Source organism: Saccharomyces eubayanus, chromosome XI, assembly GCF_001298625.1.
Source record: "Saccharomyces eubayanus strain FM1318 chromosome XI, whole genome shotgun sequence".
In the NCBI taxonomy this organism is placed as follows: Eukaryota; Fungi; Ascomycota; class Saccharomycetes; order Saccharomycetales; family Saccharomycetaceae; genus Saccharomyces; species Saccharomyces eubayanus.
This window is the reverse complement of record NC_030970.1, coordinates 66,549-83,670: the sequence shown is the minus strand read 5'-3', so window position 1 is coordinate 83,670 and position 17,122 is coordinate 66,549. Positions and strand designations below refer to the sequence as shown.

At 40.7% G+C, this 17,122-nt stretch overlaps 8 protein-coding genes and 1 non-coding gene across 9 annotated transcripts; 3 read left to right on the top strand and 6 right to left on the bottom strand.

The window, feature by feature from the left end:
- Positions 1 to 133: 133 nt before the first annotated feature.
- On the bottom strand, positions 134 to 1,063 carry LOT5 (Lot5p; the record flags this gene model as incomplete). The annotated part of the gene is made up of 1 exon (XM_018366279.1): positions 134 to 1,063. The coding sequence occupies one exon, from the start codon at positions 1,061 to 1,063 to the stop codon at positions 134 to 136; it is 930 nt and encodes a 309-aa protein (XP_018220871.1).
- Positions 1,064 to 1,578: 515 nt separating this feature from the next.
- On the bottom strand, positions 1,579 to 2,982 carry SPE1 (ornithine decarboxylase SPE1; the record flags this gene model as incomplete). The annotated part of the gene is made up of 1 exon (XM_018366278.1): positions 1,579 to 2,982. The coding sequence occupies one exon, from the start codon at positions 2,980 to 2,982 to the stop codon at positions 1,579 to 1,581; it is 1,404 nt and encodes a 467-aa protein (XP_018220870.1).
- A 598-nt stretch (positions 2,983 to 3,580) lies between these two features.
- On the bottom strand, positions 3,581 to 5,383 carry ASH1 (DNA-binding transcription repressor ASH1; the record flags this gene model as incomplete). Its single annotated transcript, XM_018366277.1, has 1 exon — positions 3,581 to 5,383. One exon carries the CDS (start codon positions 5,381 to 5,383, stop codon positions 3,581 to 3,583), a length of 1,803 nt encoding a protein of 600 aa, XP_018220869.1.
- Positions 5,384 to 6,640: 1,257 nt separating this feature from the next.
- On the top strand, positions 6,641 to 7,198 carry MTR2 (Mtr2p; the record flags this gene model as incomplete). Its single annotated transcript, XM_018366276.1, has 1 exon — positions 6,641 to 7,198. One exon carries the CDS (start codon positions 6,641 to 6,643, stop codon positions 7,196 to 7,198), a length of 558 nt encoding a protein of 185 aa, XP_018220868.1.
- A 1,137-nt stretch (positions 7,199 to 8,335) lies between these two features.
- On the top strand, positions 8,336 to 10,594 carry FAT3 (Fat3p; the record flags this gene model as incomplete). Its single annotated transcript, XM_018366275.1, has 1 exon — positions 8,336 to 10,594. The coding sequence occupies one exon, from the start codon at positions 8,336 to 8,338 to the stop codon at positions 10,592 to 10,594; it is 2,259 nt and encodes a 752-aa protein (XP_018220867.1).
- A 489-nt stretch (positions 10,595 to 11,083) lies between these two features.
- PXA2 (ATP-binding cassette long-chain fatty acid transporter PXA2) lies at positions 11,084 to 13,660 on the top strand (the record flags this gene model as incomplete). The annotated part of the gene is made up of 1 exon (XM_018366274.1): positions 11,084 to 13,660. The coding sequence occupies one exon, from the start codon at positions 11,084 to 11,086 to the stop codon at positions 13,658 to 13,660; it is 2,577 nt and encodes an 858-aa protein (XP_018220866.1).
- A 312-nt stretch (positions 13,661 to 13,972) lies between these two features.
- Positions 13,973 to 15,163, bottom strand: HYM1 (Hym1p; the record flags this gene model as incomplete). Its single annotated transcript, XM_018366273.1, has 1 exon — positions 13,973 to 15,163. One exon carries the CDS (start codon positions 15,161 to 15,163, stop codon positions 13,973 to 13,975), a length of 1,191 nt encoding a protein of 396 aa, XP_018220865.1.
- A 416-nt stretch (positions 15,164 to 15,579) lies between these two features.
- DI49_3192 lies at positions 15,580 to 15,663 on the bottom strand. The gene has a single exon. It is a non-coding gene; the product is annotated as a tRNA-Leu (tRNA).
- A 796-nt stretch (positions 15,664 to 16,459) lies between these two features.
- On the bottom strand, positions 16,460 to 17,060 carry CNB1 (calcineurin regulatory subunit B; the record flags this gene model as incomplete). The annotated part of the gene is made up of 2 exons (XM_018366272.1): positions 16,460 to 16,935; positions 17,009 to 17,060. 2 exons carry the CDS (start codon positions 17,058 to 17,060, stop codon positions 16,460 to 16,462), a joined length of 528 nt encoding a protein of 175 aa, XP_018220864.1.
- Positions 17,061 to 17,122: the final 62 nt, after the last annotated feature.

The window sequence follows — 17,122 nt, the reverse complement described above, 5'->3', positions numbered from 1 at the left end:
CGCGCGGCCGCACAGTACAAAGCTGCTGAACATTCATTATTTGCTACAGAACAGTATATACGAAGGCAAATGAACGATCTCGTAGACGACGAGGCGGGCGTGGCACAGTGGCATGGTCCGCAATGGCTCTTGTTCATTCGTCTCTTGCGTTCTTCGTGCCAGTCAGGTTTTGATTTGCGTAGAACTCCATAGACATGCTGGCTTCTGGACCGCCCCTAGAGACCACGTTGTCCATAACGAGATCCCCGTCTAGATCGTCTGCCAGGCCATCGTTCTGGAACACTGGCGGTCCATGGAGGGTGTCTCCAAGCCCAGCGTACGTGGCGTTGGACTCGAGCGCACCCTCAAGCCCCAGGCCGAGGTCTTGATCTTGTTCTTGATCTTGGTCTCCCGCGTCGGTCCCGTGCAGGTCCATGCATACGGCTAGCGCTTCATTACAGTTGTTCACCAGGTCATCGCCCCTGTTCACGCCGAAGTTCTCGAAGGTGAAAAGTGTTTCGATTTCGTTGTTGTAATGCCGATCGTATATCGAGTATTCGGGCCTGATGGTCAGCTCCACGCTCTGCATGGTGAAGGCCAAATTGTGGGCCTCGTCTTCGTCCTCGCCGAATTCGCTGGTGTTTGGCGCGAGGCTTTGGTATAGCATGTCCAACACTTCGTCTCTTTCCAAAGTCAGCAAAACCTCTAGTCGAAGCCCGTCTCTTCCCTCCGGCAGTCGTCTCGATGCATGGTACAGAACGCTGCTGTATGGTATTTCTAGCCCGTAGCCCAGCCCATTGAACCAGATGACAATGCAGCTGTTGAGAATAAAGAGGTCTGTCCCGTATTCGCTGGGGTCCTGAGAGCCGGCTTGGTTGGTCAAATGGGAGCTCGCGCAGGGCGTCAAAGAGCCTAGAACCAAGTCTCGACCTCCGCCAAACAGTATTACGTATTCCTCATCGTTGGTCAAGGAGGAAAAGTTGCCGTTGAATCGCGGCTGTGTTTTCTTGAATTGGTTGTATGGTATGACGTTTTCAATCGACGGCTTGGTCCTTGCTATTTGGCATTTCGGTTTTTTCTCCATGATTTCGTCGTCAATTGCTGGTGCTTTCTTCAAAATGAATATGACTCTATTAATGTAGTACTGCCCTGTTCAAATAGAAAAACAGCTTGGATTGGAAGGGACGCACGGACAAACAAAAGATTAGGGTAAATAGCTTCTTGACGCTGATGCACTTGCTTTTGTGTATATGAATTGCACTTAACTCACTTTTCAATATATGTTCGCCGGCCTTTTCCAAAACATGAAAAAAAAAGAGCAATTTGACCATTAAAGTCGGTAAGAAGAAGATTCAGTTCTTTTTTAAATAGTGCATACTAAACATAAAAAAAAATATATATATATATAAAAAAAAATGTCTTCGGACATAGATAAGCTTTTTAGGTGTTCACGAGCAAGCGGTTCTTCAACTGCAACATATCATCATCCTCTGACCGTGCCTCGGCGTGTTGCCAATGTATACTAAGGCGACGGCGTATTTTTTTTTCTCTCCTTGTTTTTGTTTCTAATGAGAAAGAGTGTAAGTCAATACATGTCCTTTAGTCGGATTCAGAATTGATGTAAACGATGTCCGCTGTCTGGTCAAAACCGTTAAATTGAGTAGCGGCAGACGAAGTATAGGCGCCCAGATTAGGGAAATAAAACCAATCGCCGACAACAACATCATGCTTCATATAGTATTCTTTGGCAATACAATCCAAACCGTCACATGTAGGACCCCAAATGGACACTTTATACGGATATGTGGCTCTTGTCTTATTAACAGGTTCGAGGTCGGCACTGGTGGATTCAAAATCGTCGTAGTAGAATTTCGAATCGTGGTATAAAGTCTTTGGGTGAGGCGCTTGATGGTCAAATAAAATACAGTTCATGTTTCCGTAAACACCGTCATTTGTATAAATCATCGCTTCCTTTTCTGATAGCTTTCTCTTGGCGATTATGTGAGTTGCTAAAGTGAACGCCGTGGCCACAAAGTATCTACCAGGCTCAGCAATTAGATCAACACCACAACCCACAGGAAAGAATTCGTCCAAAGCTAAACGCAAAACAGCAGTTGATTCCTTGAAAGATTCGAATTGGAATCCGCCACCTATATCTAAAATCTTCAAAGGCGGCAAGTTGTATTTGTTAGCGGCTTTTTCAAATACTGTTCTTGCGTCTCTGACAGCCTTGTATAAGCTCGTGAAATCAGAAGCACCTGAGCCAACATGAAATGAAACACCCGCTAAATTCAAACCCAATTCTTTGATGCATTTCAATAACGAGTCTACCTTATCCATCTCGCACCCGTATTTGGCAGAAAGCCGGCATTGAGCTGTAGAATCATCAGTGGCAATTCTTAATAATAATTGAGACTCGGGATGGAATCGTTTGATCTTGTATAGTTCTTCCACATTATCGAAAGTAGACTTCATTACATTTCTTGATGCTGCATATCTAATAAAAGACGCTACTTTACAAGGGTTGGCGTATATGATTCTATCTGGAGAAATGTTTATTGATAGTGCTCTGTCAATCTCTACTTTGGAAGCACAGTCAAAGTTAGCGCCTAATTCTGCTAACAATGAAAGAACCTCGGGGTTGGGATTACACTTGACCGCATAAAATGGCTTGATTCTTGGTAGTTCTTTGACCCAATTATAATACAATCTTTTTATTTCACCCAAATCGCATATGAAAAAAGAGTTCTCTTCACCGGGATCACAGGTTTCATTATTGATCTTACCAATGCGAGTTTTCAAAGCTTGGAAAATTTCAGAATGTGATTGATCATGCGGAAGGATGTTCGAGTCAGGGTTATTCTTTAGTTCAACTAGTAGCCTATTGAGGGCCTTGTCGTCCTTGGGGTATTGTTTTCTCTGGATGGAAGTAGAGTTATTAGGCAGGTCTACTAGAGTAGTGGTAGAACTCGACAGAGCATTGTCGATTTGAGCACTAGACATCGCGAATTATGAACTAACTTGGAAATAAGTTAAAAATAGTTAGATCTTGATACCAAAGCCTTAAAGCACAATAAACTTTATTTTTTGTGTTGGAGAAGAAAAAAATTTCTGACAGTTAGTCGAAACTTAAAAAATAGCTGAATGTATCGTCACTTCCTTTTTATAAACAAAAGAATTTGAGCTTAAAACCTAAATGACAAACTGAAGACGGAAACGTTCTTCTTTCCGTGCTTTTTAATTACACAATTACGACTAGAATATAAAATTGATCAAAGTAAGATGGGCCACTTTAATATCCCAAAAGACTCCTTTAAGCCTCAAAATAAACTGGCAAAAAAGTGTTAAATCTATTACACAGGAGAAGCTTACTGAAATGATTTCACCTCGAAATGCGCGGAAAACGTCAGCACGGCGCAAAAAAATTTCATCGGGGGAAAAAGAGCGATGATGTCGTAAGAGCAAAAAAAAAAAAAGGATGAGAGGAAATGTGTTTTTAATTAGTAGTTTATATAGAGCTGTGGACGATGGACGGAGAACTGTACAGCTTTATCGTGATAATGACTCGAGCTAGTTGCTAGGAGTTTCAGTTATCTATGTATTAGTTCTCCACAGTCTCAGTTATGTAATTACAGAATAAGCAGCGGTATCCTTCAATTTCACAGTTGCGTTCAGGGACGAATTCTCTGTCTATGCCATTAGATTTCATGATGTTTATTTCACCCTTTGTGGGGATCTTGCGACATATATCGTTCAAACATCTCGTATGTGTTTTCTTATAGCGCAAGCCACAAGAGTTACATAGTTGGTCTTGCTTTCTTGGCGACCATGACGGTCTCCAACAAGGCGAATCACTAGAATGGCATGACACGCACACTCTGGTATGATGGCGAGTGGGCGATGAGCCACTAGACCTTCTACTTCCCTTTTTCGTAATGCTCGAGTTGGATGATCTTCGAGGGCTTTGTGGGGGGGAATCTAGGGCAAATCTGTGATAATTGGGTGATATTGGGGATTGAGTGGGTGCTTTGGGGCGTACAGGTGAAGATGATCTCGATCTCGCTTTGCCACTTTTCGTCGGTGTGGAAGGGGATGGAGATGATGTCACAGAGCTGTAGCTTGGATTATCTAGTTTCATGACCAATTGTCTTGCAGTGTTACCGAAAACATTTGATGCTTGTTTAGTGATTTTGTTCTTTGCAGGTTTCCTTATACTGGATTTGGAATTATTCGAAAGAATGTCTCTATTGGCAAGCAATTTTTTCATTTGTAGGGCTTTAAAACTGTTGGTCTTTTTATGACTGGGAGTTGGCGTAGGAAATGAGTTCCTTTTCAACTGTCTTTGTTGTTTAACTTCTTGAACCAACTTTTCACTAATTATTGGATTGAATATGGGATCATTGTTGTTAGGTTGATCTTCAAAAAACGAAATATTTGTATCTTTAGAAGATGTTCGTTCCATAGTTCTATTAGTTGGTGGACTCATTGGAGGGGTAACAGGGGGAATGATACTCCATGCGTTGTTAGATAAATCTTTGAATTGATCTTTTGGTTCTAGGATCGAGGGAATCAGTTTAGTACGAGCGAAAGTATAATCAGATGATGAGTGATGCTTGGATGATCTATTTGACTCTGATTCTTTGCTGTGAAAACTTCCTTCCCTGTTTGAATTATCATTATTTTCGTGTGCCAAGTTTGGTATACTCAGTGGCTTAAAGTGGGCCACTTCTTCGCGTATTTTGACATAGTCTTGATAGTTTGTATCCTTACACCAATGAGTGAGATTAGTTTTCCAATAAGGCGTACGTTTTGATGTATCAGGGAAACGAGCTGCATTTTCTTGTTGAAGAGGACTAGGTAGTAATTGTAGATGCCTTAACGATGGTAAGGATTGCTGGCAGTGCTCCGGTCTTTTAGAGAAAGAGACGGTCGATAACCTGTCCAATAATGGTAGTTGAGCTTGTGAATGGGTTGAAATTCCTAAATGGGACCCATAATTCAATGGATTCGTGAAACTTATTTGAGATAAGCTGGCCTTATTGAATTCAGGCGAGCTGTTGGGCGTCAATGATGAAATTGGGTTGTAAGCCATGTGATGCGGAGATGCTGGTGCAGTATTTGACTTCTTCCCGAGTATTTCATTAGCTAATGACAATGGAGGTAAAATTGGTGACACATTGAGGGAGTGGAATGAATATTTCCTAGGACATGCAGAATGTATATTATTACCAGCCGTAATATTATTATTATTGTTATTATTATTATCATCATTATTATTACTGTTGTTACTCGATAATTTGGAGAACGAAGGAAGTAATAAGTTATCAAAATACGATCCGTTTGCATGTGAGTCTGGACCAGCAGAAAATGCATGTAACGGTGACTTGAGGTATAAACTTGACATTTTTTTTTTGTTGCTTTTTGTTCAGGGCAATGATTTCAAGCAATAGTAAAGAATGGACTGTATTAAAGTAATAAGAATGAACGTGACAAAAGTAAAGATTGGTATTTTTTCCCCTTTTATCTTAAGCAGGAACCAATGATTATTGGAAAGCTGAGTATATAGATTTTTTGGTATTTTATTTCGGAAAAGAAAAAAACTGGGTTCTTTAAGCTAATGAAGGAATGTACTATTTCTTTAAAGGATGGTTTGCTGTCTTATCTGACTTGTTTAGTTCCTCTAATGAATAAAAAAGAGCTGTTTCTATGGGAATAAATGGAAGTTTGTTTGGTATTTTTTGGAGGTTATGTGGAATTCGATGTTCAGATCATGCATATTAGGAATGCTTTGCTATTATATATCAATGCTTTGTAAAAAATGGTTTGATCCTGATCTGTACTGCTGGTTTGGTCCATGTAAGGAAAATGATCAATCAAAAGGTCAAAAATAAAATGGCATTTCCACAATTAGAGACGCAACGCCGAAATCAGATGTTCACTTGGCGCTCATATCCTAAAAAGGGAAAGTAATCGGATAAACTGATCTCTTTTGGGTAAGGAAAGGCAACCATTTTTTTTGCTGGCTAGCGACGGCTCAGAAAACGGCGCACCGCATAGTAAATAAGATGGCGGAGGATGTAAGACTTCGCTTTCGAAAAAAAGAGCATCATGACCAAATGGGGAGCCGATACCGAGATGGCTGAATAAGACGCTAATTAAAAGGATGTACAATAGCGGAAGCTCCCGGTGTTTGTGCGATACGAGAGGGCTGCGGGCAAGCGGCCGCCTGGCTGACAGTAGGATCCGGAACCCTTGTTGGTTAGGGGCGGGATCGAAGACAGAGCCTGCGTTGCTGCGATCCTTATCGACTTGCAGTCTCCATATTTTTTTTATTTGGACTAGTTTGTTACATGGACTGCAGGAACTGTCAAAAAAAAACTTCCGATCCAAGATCAACTCACCTACCCAGTAAACGGAAGCCTCTTGTTACAGTATAGTATATATTGTCTTCGATGCATCCTTGCTACAGTTTGTACAGACTTTTACTCCAGACTGTCACGTACATAATGATATTTTGAACGGTAACTGAAAAAAAAAATAGTGAAAAAAGCTGAACCATATATAGCTTGTACATTGAGACAGTAGACCTTTATATGCTTAGTCCCGTAGAAGCAATATCGTGGCGGAACGGCTGCTGAACAACAACAACAACAACAACAACATGAACACCAACAGCAACACTATGGTAATGAACGATGCGAACCAAGCACAGATAGCGTCCACGTTCACCAAGAAGATATTGGCACATCTGGACGACCCAGACCCTAACAAGATGGCCCAATTCGCACAGCTCTTCAACCCAAACAACTGCAGAATAATACTCAATGCGACGCCCTTTGCGCAAGCCGCGGTTTTCCTACAAATGTGGCAAAACCAGGTGGTTCAAACACAGCACGCGCTAACCGGCGTAGACTACCACGTTATCCCGGGCTCCGGGACGTTAATATGCAACGTCAACTGCAAAGTCAGGTTCGACGAAAGCGGCAAAGACAAGATGGGACAAGACGCGACGGTTCCCATCCAACCCAACACCAGCGGAAACGGAAACCGCCTCAACGATATGAACAAGCCAAGGCCTCTGTGGGGCCCATATTTCGGCCTTTCTCTTCAACTGATCATCGATGACCGTATATTCAGAAACGACTTCAACGGTGTGATATCGGGGTTTAACTACAACATGGTTTATAAACCCGATGACTCTCTGCTGAGAATTCAATGAAAGCCGCCCAGTTTACGAGAAAAATAAAAACGATATATACAAGCAAGCAAATAAATAATAATAGACGTACTAATGGAAAAAAAAAAAAAAGAAAACCAAAAACAAGAACGGAAAAGAGATTACCCCAACTCCGCACAATCTTTTTTTTTGCCATTCTTCAACTTTCTTGAAAGTGACAGCGTTATGACGCCACCGTAATCTCCACTGACCTGCCGGGAGCGGCTCGACGGAACCGACCAGATCATAGCGGAGGTGTCACGCATCCGTAGAAACATGAGCGCTTACACATTGCCATAACCTCGCCCTGCATGAAGGCAAAAAACAAAAAAGGAAGCGAACATTGGAGTAAGGGGACCGACTTCGAAGCTTAAACGAAAAACCGGAAAACGGAAACAGAAAACACGGAAGTGCTCCAGAGAGGAGTGCTGAACTTCCAGGAGAGCACGTATCTATCAAATCATCACCGTCTCCACTCATATCCTTATATATTTCATATTTTAAATTTCAAATTCAAACGACCAAGTGAAGCTCCGGCCCCGTGAACGGATCTGCCGATTTCGTTAGAAGAGAGGGGATGATAACCACCGCACGTTCTATATTGGCTTGGCCTTTAGCCTTGTCTTGTCCTGCTCCCTGGCACATTTTGTTGAGTTTGCTGTACCCCGCGTCTAAAAAGGGGGGGACGACTAAAACCTTATTTGCGCGCCCTGTGGAACATTGCTCGGAGCGACGGGTCGATTGCGCCGTGCCATTTTCTTTTGCGAAGAAACAGACTTGAAAAGCGCAGACTCGGTAGTGTAAAACACATCCCAATCGCAGCCGAAATACGGCTCGGAATCAATGAAGGTGTTCGATTTGCCACTTCAATCGCTAGGGTGGTGGGGGTGTTGTGTCGTTGTAAGGGCGGCACTTCTAGAAGGCTGCCGCAGAGAGAAATAGGGCCTACTGGGAATTTTCCGTACTATTCCCGATGCCTTCCTTGTCTTGTCTTCAGCGTACTTTCTGGCCAAAAACCCCAATCCATAGAAAGGATAATTGTCGCATTTGTATATAAGCCAGCTCGTAAAAAAATATGTGCCTGTGCTGCTGTTTGCTCCAGCGAAAATAAACAATCAAGTACCCACAGAAAAGTAAAACATGAAGCTAGGACAGTACCACACCCCCCTGTCGAAGGGGTCCATCTGGTCAATACTTTCCGTGTGCATACTATTTATGTTCACCGTACTAATACTGATTATTGTCGCTACAACAGGCTCCACCGCAGACTACAAGCCCTTGACCAATATATATATCGGCGAGGCCGATATCAAACACATCAACGTGAGCAAAGTGATTCCGCAGATCGGCCCCATCTTGACCATACTGGGGTCCGCTTTGACGGCTCCGAACAGCTCTTTGGATGCGATTTTTGGCGCCCTGAAAAACATTGCTGACACGCCGGCTCTGACGCCGCTGTTGACGCTGTTGTCCAACGCTGAAAACACTACGGTAACCATCGAGTCGTTGACCGAGTTGGCTCCCCTAGCCATCAGCGGAAATCCCGCCTCCAGCACCAAGCAGCTGGCGGAAATAAACGGGCTGCTGAAGTACTCAAACAACTCCACTGAAACCTTGGATGGCTTGGCCAGATTGGTTTCCGCGTCGCTGTCTTCGGCCAGCTCGAGCTCTTCAAGCGACTCCACCTCTTTGGTCCTGGACTTGCTACAGGATTCGGACAACCCTCAAAACTCCACAGACGCTTTGCTCACTCTGAATAATCTGACAATGACTGAAAAGGCGCAGTTGTTGCCTGTTTTCAAGCTATTCGCACTGTCCACGAACAAAACCGCTACAATGACGGCGTTGGCTAGCTTGATGAACACCACCATCCCCCCCACGTTGGCTCAAACGCTATTGACCCAACTACAAAACACAATCTCGGAAGGCGGTTCCCTGAACAGCACGTTTAGCAGTTTGCAACAGCTAGTGCCCAGTGCTGACGCGGGCGCTTTTAACGCAGTACAAGTGCTGCTAAACGAAACAACGTCCACGAACCAAACCTTAAGCACCTTGACTGACTTGCTGGAAAAAAACGTCACTCAGTCATCATCGGCAAAGAGGGCTTTTGCCGCCTTGACCCAGCTAATGGATAGTTCGAACAATTCCACGATGGTGACCACCTCGGTGCAATCCTTGGCTGCTGTGACTAATACCACCCAATCCACGCAGCAGCTCGTCGGTTTGGATGACGTGATAAGCTCCTCTACCGACACCAATGAGACGTTGTCCATCCTGTCCGAATTACAGTCCGATTTATCGGGTAATTCGAGCACTACGCAGTACATCCCATATCTGTTTAATCTTCTAGGTGCATCCAGTAACCCGAAAACCACGTTTTCATCCTTGGTGACGCTAACGTCATGGGCTCAAGAAAACCCTCAGACATTCATGCCCATTTTGAAAATATTAGCCGAAGCCAAGTCTGTTGAACCAATCTCCCCCACGAAATTAGACGCTTTGACACCAAATATTTTGGAGTACTTGAAGATCCCAGTTTACTTCCGTCTATCTATTTTCACTCTCTGTCATGCCAACCTCGAACACAAAATCCTTGATTGCAGCGCTTCACATGCTGTTCAAAACTTAGACTTCAGGACAATTATCTACGACGCACTGATTGCCTCCGATTTCCAGCCTTACTTGAACGCTCTGAATATTACCGCAGACGACCTATACTTGCAAGGGAAGTTGCTGCGCAGGGAACACGAGTACGTGCCTGCCGTGAAGTCCGTTCTGGCTATGAACCTATTGACAATCATCTTCGCTTTCTCTACCATCGTTTTCACCATATTATTGTACTTCGACAGGTACATGATTAGACAAGCATTATGGCTCATCACCGTAGCCCTATACGCTTGTGTTGGTTTATTCACAGGGTTGGGAGCTACTATAATCGCCGTTATGATCAGTATCATAAAAAGTGGTACCGCGGATGATAAATTTGGCGTTGTATTCAAGGCTAGTCCTGCTTATATGGGATTAACATGGGCAGCTTTCGTATTAGCAGTTATCGCTACTATATTGATGATCAGCGCGTGGTGGACAAACAGGATAACTGGTCGCTACGTATCCAGAGCTACACTAGACAAAAATGGCGAAGCCTACGTGTATGGAGATGGCGCTGCCGTCCCAGCTACCACTGTCGCTGCAGATACAAATCTGGAAGATGACGATAGTGACGTCGAAAAGAATGGCAATCGTAACGAAGTTACTGCTATCGACGGTAGCAGTTCTGCAAACAACACTGACGTCATAAGAAGTACAAGCGATGAAATGGAACTACATCATGCAGGCGTGGTTCCGAACGTCCCCAATGAATCAACAACGGATGCCAATAACCAGCGAGTGATAATTTGATTTTTTTTGTCCTTAAATATTCTTTATTCTTTTTTTTCAAGTCCAAAAAACGTTTTCAAACCTTTCTAATAATTTCTATACAAAGACTATAATATGTATGTCACGTTCAGTATTCTTTTAAATAGCTTATTCTAATAAAAAAAAATAGTACTAATGCTCACTGACGTGATTTCATGTATTTCTAACTATACTTTTTTTTCTCCCTTTTGTTTAAGTATATACCTTCGGCGTTAATCATCGCAATCACCGTCCGCTCTCATTACCCTCGGAAAGATTTAAGGGCGGCAAATAAATGTGGAGTAAAGCAAATCCCAGGTTGATAATGACTTATGGCTCGATCACCGGCTGATCTTCTATTTAAGCGTCATATTATTTCTCGTTTATATATACATACGAGTTGCTTCTGCCATAGTGTGTGTGATTTCTCTTGTCTATTCTAAAGAAATGAGAAAAGACCAGAAAAGTTAAAAATACGATTGCAAACAATTAATGAAGAATATAAAAATGTCTTCAACGGCATCTGGTTTATACCAGAAACATAGAGTGAATCTACTACGTTCCTCATACATCATATTGCTGCTAGCAACGCTTTACAACTCAAATTCAAGCTCTAGCAATAATAAAAACGGTAAAAAGGATACACAGTCGACGGATTCAGAGAGTGAAAAGATTGGGGAAGAAAAAGGAGCAGAACTAGATGAAGAAGAAGAGGATGATAACAATGAAGAGTTGACGATGGTTTCCAAACACAGTACCGATTCAGTCAATGGAACAATAGCGGTAGACAAAGAAAGTATAAATAAGGATAAAGAAAGACGGCAGCCGGGAAAGGTAGATTTTCTGTTCAAACTTTTGCTACATGACAGGAAATGTCTTGTTTTATTTATCACGCAGGCTATCCTTTTGAATATCAGGACGTTATTGTCTCTTCGTGTGGCTACTTTGGATGGTCAGCTAGTTTCCACTTTAGTGAGAGCCCAATACGCAAATTTCGCAAAGATTTTACTGGGGAAATGGATGATTCTCGGGATCCCCGCAAGCTTTATCAATTCTTTGATTAGCTACACAACTAAGTTGTGCTCTGTCACTATTAATAGGAAAGTCTCGGATTTTCTGTTATCAAAATATCTCTCTAACCATCATACCTTTTATTCCGTGGCTTCTGCTGACTCTGTATCTGAGATCCAAGATAACTTAACAAGGGACATTTACACATTTTCGATGAATTCATCGTTACTACTAAACCAATTGCTGAAGCCAATGCTGGACCTGATCCTTTGCTCATTCAAACTATTAACATCGAATACTAGTGTCATGGGTGAAGGTACGCTGGCACTAGGCCTGATCGTGTACGCTTCCAATTCCTTACTAAAGCTAATTCAACCGAATTTTACAAGGCTTACAATGGTAAGCTCGTCTTTGGAAAGTTGGTTCCGTTCTTTACACTCAAATCTGCATTCTAGCAATGAAGAAATCGCACTGCTGAGAGGACAGAAGAGAGAATTAGCCAACGTTGATTATTCATTTTACCGTTTGGTGCTATTTTTAAATAGAGAAATAAAGGCAAGAGCCATTTACGATATTGCTACTGCTTTTGTCATTAAATATACTTGGGGTGCAGCTGGTTTGGTGTTATGTTCGATTCCAATATTCTTCAAAGACCCACCAAGTGAAGACGCCTTGGAACTTAAGGAGCCCAAGACTGATATGACAGCTGACTTCATTACAAATAGGAGGCTGTTAGTTACTGCGTCTAGTTCCATCGGAAGGTTTGTCGAATTGAAAAGGAATATTCAGCAATTACGTGGTATCAGATTACGTCTAAATAAATTCAATGACCTATTGGATGCAAATAAAGGTGATGCTAATGAGTCAAATAAGGAAGGGTACATAGTGGAATATGATGACTCAAAAATAAAATTTGAAAACATTCCGTTGATAACTCCTACGAATCAGGTTTTAGTTCCTGAACTAAGTTTTGATTTGGAGCATGGGAACCATCTGTTGATTATTGGGCCTAATGGTTGCGGTAAGTCATCGTTATTCCGTATACTTGGTGGATTATGGCCTGTGAGGGCAAGTGCCAATAAAAATCATCAATCCAAATTAATAATGCCCCGTAGAACTGTGGGTAAAGATTGTGCAATCTTTTATTTGCCTCAAAGGCCATATATGGGGAATAGGTCAACTTTCAGAGAGCAGATTATTTACCCAGATACGATTGAACAGTTTGAAGAAAAGTATCACAACGATTACAGCTTAGGTGATGCAGACTTGATAAAAATTTTGCAGTTATTGGATTTGGAAGATTTAGTTACAGAGAACATGTCACTTGTGCTAGCCCAAAGAACTTCTAAAAATGGTATTCAGCAACCGCCATCAGAGGGGAATCAATCGCCATGTAGTATCGAGATACGTGATGCATTTAGTATAATAAGAAACTGGTCCGAGGAATTAACAGTCGGCGTTCAACAAAGACTAGCCATGGCAAGGATGTATTATCATAAGCCTAAATTTGCTGTCCTTGATGAATGTACATCAGCAGTGGCTCCAGAAATGGAGCAACAAATGTACGAAAATGCCCAAAAGTTTGGTATTTCATTAATATCCGTTTGTCATAGAACTAGTTTATGGCATTTTCACAACTATCTTTTGAAGTTTGACGGTAAAGGCGGATATCAATTTGGTCCCTTCAACCCACAAGAAAGGTTAGGAAATGAGGAAAAATTGCTTGAATTAAATGCCATACTAGACCAACAAGTACCGCTCTGGGAGAGGAAATTGAAAGATTTGACAATTGCCAAAGAATCAAACATTATTCGTAAGTCAGAGACCAACTTGAACCTTTTCGGAAAAATCGAAGATCCAAAATCATCCAAAGCCAACGCATTATTGGACTCAAACAAAGACAAATCTTTTATCACACCATCCATAGGGAAAGAGACCAGTAAAAGGCTACCGCTATTTTCGAAACCATCATCAACAGCATCGTCAAATTTATTAAGAAACAACAAAAGCAAGACGAAGAATGGAAAATCCAAAACGGAACCATCAAATGAAAAATAGTATATGTAACAGAAGAATTAAAGTTGTATAAATTGGATAAATATTTATTTTTTATGATCTAAAACGCTGGGAAAACTACTCGTAAAATAGGACAAATGGCCCCTTTCCTCTGTACCATTAAATGCTATTTCCTTTATTGCCCCTTCATTTGTATATTCATATATATTATAGCGTATATATGAGTACGATTTTCCCTTTTTATGCGATTAAAAACTCCATGTATATAAATTTACTTTTGAATATTCGTGACTTTCCATCAAACGACTTTTTCTCTTCCCATTTTTTATAAAGTGAACCAATAATTTTTAATCGTTATCTTGAATCAGGCGTTGTTGAATGAGTCAAGAGTGTCGATGGATTGTTTATTACTGAGGATGGCGAGTTTAAATTGTTTGAAGAAACATTGTTATTAGTATTGTCTGTCGTCGATGAAATTATGCGTGGTAAGGAATCAATTTCTTGAATAATGAATTCCCTCTCATCAAGGAAAGTAGAATCTTGAGAATCTAAACCAAAAGTTTTAAAGTATGTTAATAGTTTATCTCTGTTTTTAACAAGGATATCAAAAACAGGTTTTGATTTCCTTGGATTCGCCACCATTACTTTAAATACATTGAATGCTTCCAGCTGTAAATTCTTAGATTTGTCAGTCATTAAAGTCATTATAAGCTTTAGATTTTCCGGAGAATTGATAAATATATTCATCAATGAGTTGTTAGACCTTATCACGATTAAAGAGGCCAGCAGCTTGGTGCTTTGTCTTTTAGTCACGTAACTTCCGTGAGCCATTAGTTTGTTGATACATTTGATAAATCTGATAATGTTATTCTCGTTACAAAAAAACTCCTTAGAGACTAACTTGGGATGTGTAGTGAATGCAGCGCTTAAGATTTGTAGAGATTCCGTACTGATTTCAAAATTACCCAACTTCGCAAACTCGAAGAACTTCCATAGCTGGGGGTCCTTAAGTATGATTCTACAAAGTTGTTCATATTTAATGCATTCAATTATCATATTCCCCACCGTTAGAAAAATATCTTGGCACCCTTTTTGCTGTAAGGCGACTTCTGCTGTTCTTAACATTAATGAAATGGTCTTTGGTTGTGAGACTAAATAGTCCACCGTAACAAATTTATTGTCTTTGGAGTACCCCAAGCAAATAGAGAAAATCAGCATGCATTCCCTTCTCGCTTCAAACTCCAGGTCCACAAAATGTAGTAGTAGCTCGTGGAATACATCAGCGCGATGTATGGCCGTATAAAGTTCATCAATAGCCTCTGGTGTTGGGTGAGGTTCCGTATCACCAACAATAAAATGCTTAGTGCCGATTAAATATTTGGTACATTCTTCTTGCACCTTTCTTTTATTATCCTGGGTTAATGATGGAGAGCTGAATTTGTTCAGCTGTTCGACTATTAACCTGGCATAATCGGAAGGAGTTTTCGGGTTTTTCTTCCACCAGAATGCCATATCCAAGTCTTGGCTCTTGTATTTCTTAAACATTTCTATTCTTTTTGTGAATTCTTGTATTGAAGATTGGTGCGGTAAGCTAGTAATAAGCAAGAAGCTTCCTTTAGTCTATTTACTCCGAGATCGATCTGTACTTTTAACAATAAGCTGTCAACGCCTATAAATATTGTGTCAGTGCCACTTTCGAAACAACTCTGAGACTGCTATTTTTTATTTTTTTATTTTTTCAAGTGGTAACCAGCCCGTTTCCTCCTTATTTGCGTTTGATAATACGTACTTTTTTCAAACACAAAAGGTGAATAATAAAAAAACAATTTAAGAGTGGGGGAAGTCAACACAGTAATAGGGGAGGCGGATGCGGATTTCGCTTGATGCAACAACTGCTTGCTGCCTTCGTATTCCCGATACAATTTGAACCGCATTAATATAATCGACGATCAAAAAGATAATGAAGGATGCGAGGTTCGAACTCGCGCGGACAACCGTCCAACAGATCTTAAGTCTGCCGCCTTAGACCACTCGGCCAACCCTCCAATTAATTAGTGATTTCTTACCATTCATAAACAATTAATATTGATAATTGTTAAGATGTCAGTTTCGAGATTATATTGTAGCAAGATGACACATTGTTGGAATATGTTGGAATAAGGTGATCTTAGACATAACATTCTTTATGTCAAAATAGGTGATCTCGAACATTCTTTAAGATAATATTAATTATGTTGATCTGAAACAAACATACTTAATGAAGACGAGTATAAAGACCTATTAATTGATTAGACATTAGCACATAAGAAAATGAGATATCAGATACATCACAATACAACTCTGGATTATGTCTGAACCATTGGGTTTTATATAACCAATTAGCGTGTGTTATATATACCTCTCTTATATAATAATTAGAAGGAACTGCCTATTCTTAATTATTACAACTTACTAAACTAACTAATCATCAACACACATTGTCGTGGAATAAGAATGCTCTTTGCCCCTAGGATTAACGGATAGTACAACGGCCTGTTTCAAAATATTTCTCCAAAGAAAAAAATCCCAATCCACTAGTTGACGGTAGTAATACGGCCCTTCAATAGCCAGAGTACGAGACCGACATTTTGATGGGGCAAACTACCCGTCATCTCATTATAAAAAAGAGAAGTGTGCCCTTTTGTCTCATTGCTTTTTTCTTTCATTTCATTATATATGTATATGTATATCTAAGACGTAAACTTTAACTGAAAGGACAGTTCATTTCTTGAACCTTAAAGAGACATATTTGCATATTAACAATCTTCGATATACCATGTAAAAATAAAGTGTCTTCTTTTTTCAAACTTCGTACTGTAATGTCAGACTCTTGGCCACTTCCGTGGTTTCGATGGCATTTTTGAACTCTTCAAAATTTAAACGGCCGTCACCATCGCCGTCATTCTCCATTATGGTTCTGTCTACAATCTGTTGTAACTGTTCATCGTCCAGATTAGAACCCACCATAATCTTTAAAACAATGAACAACTCACCATTCGATATAAATCCGTCCTTATCGATATCGTAGATTTTGAAAGCGAACTTTAGTTTCTCGTCCTTGGACCCACGCCCACTAAAGATGGATAGCCCGGTAATGAACTCCTGGAAGTCCACGTCACCGCTATTATCAGCATCGAAAACTTCCATTATACGACCTGCCAAGGGGTTCGAAGAAACACCTGGAATACTCATGAACTCGTTTTTATCAATGGACCCAGAGCTGTCTCTGTCTAATTTCATAAATCTTTTCCTCAACCTCTCAATTTCATCTCTATCAACTGAACAAAAAACTCACATGTTAGTAAATTAGTTCCCCTTTTCTCTCTCTGTTGCACTTCAAAATATACATACAATTTGTGTCTTCTAAAAGGCCATCCACGATTTTGGAAGGAGCAGCACCCATAATATGAAAAAAAGAATACTTCTGTGTATTTTGATCACTACCGAAATTTCAAAAATGGTGTC